Genomic DNA, 7,877 nt, shown 5'->3' with positions numbered 1-7,877 from the left:
GAGGGAAAGGGAAGGCGAGAAGGAGCGGGAGGGCGGGGGAACCTAGGCGTGGGACGGGGGAGGCAGCAAGCGGGGCGCCGCCGGAGCCGGGCGCGGAGCCGGGGCGGCCGGAGCGGGTCCGGGCTGGGCGCCCTGCGCGGCTCTCGGCCAAGCCGCCGCGGAACTTCGCGAGCAGCCGATTCCTCCTTCCGCGGAGAGGAGCAGGGAGCGGGAGAGAGGAGCAGAGGAGAGGGACTCTTCGGGGAACCAGGGCTAAACCCAGGCTGTACTGTATGTGCCTGCTTCTGGGAGGGTCACCGGCGTGAGGATGGGTCTAATGATCTCATCTTTCTTTTCTTCCCCGGCACTATTAGTGCTCAGATAGGCAGAATGAAGTGAAACTACGTGCAAATCATGTGTAAATTGTCTCAGTTAGGAGCCCTTTATCCGAACGTGTATCCCAGCCTGGCCCATTTACTTTCCCCCCATATCTCCTTTAGCTTTAACGAGGCTCGTTAAGATCACAATAATATTCCACCCTCTAATTGCTCATCCCATTCAACAAATATGTGCACACTGCTTTTCGCATTATTTGATCCCTTATTTAGGAGGGGTGTGGAGAGGGAGGGGGGAGAGACAGGGAGAAGGGGAAGTGCTGAGATTAGGAGTTGCAAAGATTAAGGAAAAAAAAAAAACTAACAAAAAACAACCAGGCTTTTCCACCAACCGCCCCGCTTCCCTCCCCCCCGTGCATTTGGGCGAAGTGGTAAAAACCTTCCTTACGTACTCCGTAATGATTGGCAGGGCTGACAGTGATTGGCAGGGGCTGCCATGGCAACGCCACAACGACACTCGGAAGACCAATAGAAAAGCGAAACAAAATGTTTCAGCGCTGCACTCACTGTGGATTTAGGGGAGATATTATGAGGCTGTTGTCATTAGGGCGATTGCTGTTGAATCACTGAATCCTGACTCGGCGGCGGCGTGGGGCCGGGTGTGTGTGAGTGCGTGCGTGTGTGTGTGTGTGTGCGCGCGCGAGTGCGTGTGTCCGCGTGTGCGTGTGAGTGTGTGTGCCCCCGTGCCTCTATGTGGCTGTGTGTGCGTGTGCGGGTGTGGATGCGTGCGCGGTGCGTGTGCCCTTTCCTCCCTTCTTCCTCCCCTTCTTTCTTTTCTCCTTGATTTATCTCCCCCTCTCCCCGGTCATCCCATGGTGTTCAGGTCCCCGCTAGAGCTTTATCCCACCCATTTCTTCTTGCCAAACTTCGCCGCCGACCCGCACCACCGCTCCCTCCTTCTCGCCAGCGGCGGCGGCGGCAGCGGCAGCGGCTCGGGCTGCAGCCCCGGTGCCGGCGGCGGTGGAGGCGGCAGCTCCCGGGCACCCCACGAAGAGTTGTCAATGTTTCAGCTGCCCACACTCAACTTCTCCCCGGAGCAAGTGGCCAGCGTCTGCGAGACGCTGGAGGAGACTGGAGACATAGAGAGGCTGGGGAGGTTCCTCTGGTCGCTGCCGGTGGCGCCGGGGGCATGCGAGGCCATCAACAAGCACGAGTCCATCCTCCGAGCCCGGGCGGTGGTGGCCTTCCACACGGGCAACTTCCGAGACCTCTACCACATCCTGGAGAACCACAAATTCACCAAGGAGTCCCACGGCAAGTTGCAGGCCATGTGGCTCGAAGCGCACTACCAGGAGGCCGAGAAGCTAAGGGGTCGTCCGCTGGGGCCGGTTGATAAATACAGGGTGAGGAAGAAGTTTCCGCTGCCCAGGACCATTTGGGATGGCGAGCAGAAGACGCACTGCTTCAAGGAGAGGACTCGCAGCCTCCTGAGGGAGTGGTACCTGCAGGACCCTTACCCCAACCCCAGCAAGAAAAGGGAACTGGCTCAGGCCACGGGGCTCACCCCCACGCAAGTAGGCAACTGGTTCAAAAACCGAAGGCAAAGAGACAGAGCAGCGGCGGCTAAAAACAGGTCAGTGGGGCTGCGGGGCTCCGCTCCGGGGCGGGGGGCGAGGTGGGCGGCGGGGCCCCGCGGGCGGCCGCGCTCCGCACCACGGCGCGGCGACCGCCCGGCCGGCAGCGCGCCTCTGCCTCTCCGTTCCTCCTCCTCTCCACCACCGCCACCGGCAGAAATCGGTCCCCCCGCCGGGCGGGTAGGTCTTCTCCCGGCAGCCGCAGGGATGCGGCGGGGGGCAGGCACGGCTCAAAGTTGCCTGGCGCGCCCCGACCCCTGTCCCGGCTCCCCACGGGCTCCTGGGGTGCGGGCAGGGCTGGGGCTCACCCGCGGGCGTGGGCAGCTCCGTACGCGCCTGTGTGTGTGTGTATGTGCGGGCGCGGGGGGCAGCGGCCGCGGAGGGGGCAGAGTCCGGCTCTTCCTGCCTCCCTCCTCGCAGCGGCTGCCACGGGGGACGGGAAACCCCGCGACCCGGGGTCGGCGGGCTCCGGTTGTGCTCTCGGCTTGTCGGGATCTGCGTCTGGCCGGGCTCTGGCGCGGTTCCCCCCGCCGAAGGGCCGAGGCGGGCGGTGCGATTCAGAGCGGGTTTCTGCAGAGCGGGCGGCTCCGCTCCAATTGTTCGTGCTCCTCTGCATGCGCGGCCGGACCGGCACACGCACATAGCAGAGCTGTTTGGCTCAGGCAAAAAAGGGAGAAAAGCCTTTAGGAGATCGGGAAATCTCTTTTTTTCCCGATCCCCACGCCTCTGTTTACACCACATGGCGACCTGGCCCTCCGGTCCTGTGTTTCCTGTGCATTTACCCTTGCATTTATTTGCGTGTCTCTCGGAGTCTTTTTTTTTTTTTTTTTAATTTCTGTTTTACCATGATAAAAGCGATGCATCCTTCTTTCTTTTCTTTTTTCTTTTCCCCTTTTTTTTTTTCCTGGTCACCCTCCGTAAAAGTTATTTTACAAATGAAAATGGACCCTTAATCCAGCTTGACACGCTATTTTTATTTTAATTTAAGTTTAGCTACCACTGTAAGCGTGTAAACAAAACTTCTTGTTCTTGTAAATGGTGTCTCTTAAATTCCTCCTAATTATAGCACTGGTGCTATTGATTCAAGATTCTGTAGGAGAAATGCAACCTAAAAGTGCCTCGCCATTTAATTTCCATTAAATGGAAAACAGATCGGCTTAGAACTGTAAATAAACAGAAGTTGCCTACGGATGCTTTTGTTGACTCAATGCTGTTGACAGCAGATGAATGCACCAGGAATTGTAAATGGCAGAAAAATCAAAGACGCTGAAATTAGACAACTTAAAATAATGGGAAATGTAGAATAAACAGGCTACATTTTTCTGTTCTTTGCAGGCAGTTAAATAGAAAATACCCCGGTGAGAAGCAGTTGAGCGAAGAGTTTATTTTGATTCACACTGGCAATGCTAGAGGTTGTGGCTGGCTGCTCACTCCAGGACTTTTAGCTCTTATCCTTGAATCAGGCTTTCTTTGGGTTTCGAGCGGAATAAACGGGCGCACAGGAATATTCACAGCACGCTAGGCAACCTAAAAATTATTTATTGCCTTTAAAAAAAAAAAAAAATGTTCAACGGCAATGTACCCTTAAGTGTCGACGCTGAAAGGACCAGCACTTTAAAGCTAATCTTGGCTTTCAGATGGAAAAGGGTCTTAAATTTCGAGCGAAGCGCTGTGTTCCACAATCGCCCTTTTATATTTTGTTGGTAGCGATGCCTCCCCGGACAGGACCTTCCTCCAATCCCGCCACAGAACCCAGAGTATTTATCTGTCCTCTGGAAAATATTTAGACGGATATTCGCCAGAGCACAAAATGAGAATCCTGTACGATTCTTTCCCGCTACAGACCGGTCCCGGCAGCTTTCCGCGGTGGCCGAGTGTCTTTCCGGGGCTCACGCAGACCTGGTTTTATCCTAGGCCCGCGGTGCGGCGGGGATGAACGGCTATCCGGGGAGAGGGAAGGCGCTGCTCCTGTTTTTCAAGCCACGGGGCAGGAAACCGCTTCTCTGCCCCCCTCCCCGTCCCCTTTCCAACCGCGACCCCCCTATTTGTGTTTGCGCTGGGTGCCGTTCCCCCCCGAGGTGGCTTGTCCCGGCGGCTCGGGGAAGCCCCGGGGCCGGCCCCGGCCGTTCCCGCGGTGGGCGCAGCGCGGCCCGGGCGCATGGCTTGGCCCTGCCGACCGCCGCCGCTCCCGGGCGCCGCGGGCTCCGCGGGAAGGCGGCCGGGCCGGGCCGGGCCGGGCCGGGCCGGGCCGGGGGTGCGCTCCGGGCTGGGGCCGCGGCTGTCCCCGGGCGTTCGCGGGGTTGGGCGGGCGCCGTCCCCGCGGCGGCGGCGGCGGCCGGTGTCTCAGAGGGGCTGTGCTGTTGTTTTGTCTCCCGGCGCGATGCAGGCTCCAGCACCAGGCGATAGGACAGAGCGGCATGCGGTCGCTGGCAGAGCCCGGCTGCCCGACACACAGCTCGGCCGAGTCTCCGTCCACGGCGGCCAGCCCGACCACCAGCGTCTCCAGTTTGACAGAAAGAGCCGAGACGGGCACCTCCATCCTCTCGGTAACCTCCAGCGACTCGGAATGTGATGTATGATATCGGAAAACAAACAAACAAACAAAAAATCCAAATCCAAACAGCCAAGCACCCTCTCCCCGACCCGAGCAAAACAAACCGAGGCAACCTAGAATCAGGACACACACACGCATGCACGCACACACACAGCCAGGAGGAAAGAAAAGGCCAAACCCGACCCAAACATAATAGCAAACAAACAGACAGGGATCAGAGAATCCACCACCACCACCGTCAGCCAACACCACCACCAAGAGATGGAGCTAAAACTGCAACAGTCACAAACGCTGGTGCTGCAGCGGGGGGGGTGGGGGGGTGGGGGGGCGAGAAATAATAATTATTATATATATAAAAAGAAAAAAAAAGACAAAAAAAGACAAAGCAAAAGTGACAATTGTATTCTTTTTAGGACAAGCACGATTTCTCCTTTGCGCTTTTCCATGGACGCATTTCACCCACTTGCATGATGATGATGATTAAATTTGTATCTGGGAAAAAATATTCTCTATAGTAAAGGAAAACAAACAGAAAACAGACAAACAAACGCAAACTCCGATCGAATTTGTACAAAAAGCAAAAATAAAAAAAAAATTAAAAAGGAACTCCTTGAAGAGGGAAATAACAAATGTTTATCGCCTTTTTGTTGGTCCTATTTCTCTCTCTTTCTCTTTCCCTCTCCCTTTCTCTCTGTTTTTTGTTTTGCTTTTTTTTTTTTTAAGTCCAAGTGATGGTCCAGCCAAGATGCAATTTTCTGTTTTTTTGTTCAGCAGACAATCATTTTATTCGTAAGCACCTTTTTTTCTACACTTCTGTCACTGCCTGTGTGGGTACTGGTTATAAATGTGGAAAAAGAATAGTTATGACTGTAACAGATTTTTATTTTTATTTCAAAATTTTATATGAATTATGTATATCTTAATGATGCGGTCATTTTCCCAGTTTGTAATATATGTGTAGAAATGCTTGTATATGATATTTGCCCTACTCTTTCTTTCTCCCCATCCCCCCCCCCCCGTCTATCTCCCTCCCACCTTTTCTCTCTCTCTCCTTTTTATTTTCCTTGACTCGGTGTTCCTTGCACAAACTTAGCTGTCAAGATCTGACGTGCTAGGTTTTCAAAAGGGACCTCAGCGATAGAAAAAAAAAAAAAAGAAAAAGAAAAAAAAAAAAGCTTAGGGTGCAACTGTAGTTATCTTATGCAAAAGCTATTTTGAGTATTTCATAGCAGCTTTGGGGGGTCTCTTCTTAAACTCCACGTAGGACGCTTAAACTATTGTTTCCTTAACTGCGTGTTTATCTATATGTACAAACTTTCTAAATCAAATACAGTATTCCATTTTCTTATCTATCCAGCGATGTTGGTGTTTTTGTCCGCCACGGAAAAACACGCCCTCCCCGTGGTCGCCTCGCCCCGCGTCCTGCCCCGCCGCGGTCCCGCGGGGCGCGCAGTGCTGCGCGGCCCCTGCGCCGCCGGCGTCCCCCGCCTTCCCCGGCTCGGCGGGACACCCCGGAGGGATTTTGGGGGAACGGAGCGACCCTGCGCGGAGGCTGCGGGCGGCAGCGGGGACACGGGGGCTGCAATAGCGGCGGCGGCGCGGGGCGCGGGGCACGGCCGTGTCCCTCCGGGTCCCCTCCGCCACCGCGGGCTCCAGCGTTTTCCCACCCTCCGGTCCTTTTTTTGTGTACTCCGAGCTGAAAGGTTTCCCCTGGCCGCCTGTCTGCGGGGCCCGGTGTCTCCAGAGAACGGTTAAGACGTTTCGGGATTTGTTTTGTAGCTTTAAATGAAAACAAAAACATAAACTCCTCGCCCTAAGCGGGCTGCAGCTCCTCCCCTCGAATCCAGAGTATATTGTAATGTGCTGAAAGAAGCCTTTATTTGCATGACTAACAGTATTTCAGCATCTTTCTTTCTTTCTTTCTTTCTTTTTAATTCTTTTTCTTTCTTTTTCTTTTTTTTTTTTTTTTTTTTATTAAAGTTTTGCTTTGCCTTGGGCAGATTATTCAGCCGTGAATTAACGAGAGGTAAATTCTAAACTTGTTTTTACTTGAAAATACAATTTTGAAACTTACCAGGGATTTAAGGAGAAACGTGCCTGGAATTTCTTGACCATTTCCAAACTAATTTGGACTTCCGATCTACCTTTGTGTTGCCCGAGTACTCTCTCCCTCTTTCCTCCTCCCTCCCCTTTTTTGGTGGGGGGGGAAGTCCGAGTTAGGTTTACGGAAAGCCTTAGGAAGCGCCTGGGCTTCCCCTCGCGTCCCCTCGCCCCAAGAGGCTGCCTGGGGATCTGGGGGAACCCCCTAGGGTGTGAGATCTTAGTGCAAGCCACTAACGGGTAGTTTTAAAGAATAAAATAATGTGCAAATACGTTCATACACCTTTGGTCCCCCCGAGGAAAAGCCGCGCGTGTGCGCGCAGGGAGCGCGTAGGGGCTGTTCCCCCCACCCCGCCGTGAGACTCCCCCGACTGGGGCAGGAAAGGGTTTCCGCGCTGGGCCGCTGAGCGCCCGGGAACCGCGGAGACCCGCGTAAGAGTGTGTGTGTGGGGGGGGTTTCACCTCCGTTTCCCCGCGGGAGCCACCGCGGGGAAGGACACAGACTGCCCGAGGCAGCGCCCGCCCCGTCGGGGTTCGGCTCCCCCCGCCCCGCAGGCTTCGCTCAACACGCGACTCCACGGCGAGATCACCCCACGGGCAGCTCCGGCGGCGTCACTGCCCCGTCGCCATCACGAGTGGGGAATTTAAAGAAAATAACCCCCGGTTCTATGAAACCGGAATGGACGGGAATTGCTGGGGGGGGGGGGGGGGGCACGACAACACCACACACAATAGGGCTCCCGTGTTCCGCGTGGGTGGGAGAAGGAGGTCGTGTGATGGACCTAGTTCTTCCCCTCCCCCATGCGGCTTTTAGAGGGGAAAAACAGTACCCAGGAGGGAATGAAAGAGTCCCCAGTGGCCGGCACCCTCGCACGGGTCTCACGCTTGAGCTCGGGCTGCTCTTTCTACCCCCCGCCCGACAGCAGGGCAGCGGAGAGGCCTTTGCAGGAAAAAATCCCGGCCCTTCTAGTCACCCACGCGTTTGGGTAGGAAGGAGATCTTCGATGTTGGTACATTGTTTTTAAGGGCAATATTTCTGCTCCTCGCTGGTAGGAGTGACGTTCTCATCCTGCTTTATTTTTAACGGGATTTAATACCTGAAAGAATTCAGAGGCGTGAAACTTTGGGATCTTTTTTCCTTTCTCTTCCTTAATTTGCGCGTCTCGAAGCTGCAGCTACAAGGCGTCAAGCCGGCAGCAATAATCTACCTCAGCTGAGCCTTACACTGATAGGTTTGGATTTTTCTTCTCTCTGATTAAGCCTCCAGAAGATCGC

The 7,877-nt window shown here is 54.8% G+C and overlaps 1 protein-coding gene across 2 annotated transcripts; it reads left to right on the top strand.

Annotated features, from left to right (window-relative positions):
* The first annotated feature begins 1,052 nt into the window (after window positions 1–1,052).
* Window positions 1,053–5,854, top strand: SIX3 (SIX homeobox 3). 2 transcript variants are annotated; one of them, XM_075750091.1, is made up of 3 exons: window positions 1,053–1,947; window positions 4,335–4,494; window positions 4,916–5,143. In XM_075750091.1, the coding sequence occupies exons 1-3, from the start codon at window positions 1,187–1,189 to the stop codon at window positions 5,015–5,017; spliced, it is 1,023 nt and encodes a 340-aa protein (XP_075606206.1). In that variant the 5' UTR covers window positions 1,053–1,186; the 3' UTR covers window positions 5,018–5,143. The 2 variants fall into 2 exon arrangements, with proteins under 2 accessions (XP_075606206.1, XP_075606205.1); XM_075750090.1 differs by having other exon boundaries at window positions 4,335–5,854.
* Window positions 5,855–7,877: the final 2,023 nt, after the last annotated feature.

The sequence above is a fragment of the Balearica regulorum genome, chromosome 3 (genome assembly GCF_011004875.1).
Source record: "Balearica regulorum gibbericeps isolate bBalReg1 chromosome 3, bBalReg1.pri, whole genome shotgun sequence".
NCBI classification, from domain to species: domain Eukaryota; kingdom Metazoa; phylum Chordata; class Aves; order Gruiformes; family Gruidae; genus Balearica; species Balearica regulorum.
This window is presented reverse-complemented; position numbering and strand designations above follow the sequence as displayed.

Bases quoted from the DNA above. Each gene is read 5' to 3' on its own strand.
- SIX3 (XM_075750091.1), top strand. From the start codon at position 1,187: ATGGTGTTCAGGTCCCCGCTAGAGCTTTATCCCACCCATTTCTTCTTG. The intron at 1,948-4,334 runs GTCAGTGGGGCT...GGCGCGATGCAG, and splicing joins GCAGCGGCGGCTAAAAACAG to GCTCCAGCACCAGGCGATAG. The intron at 4,495-4,915 runs GTAACCTCCAGC...TATTCTTTTTAG, and splicing joins CGGGCACCTCCATCCTCTCG to GACAAGCACGATTTCTCCTT.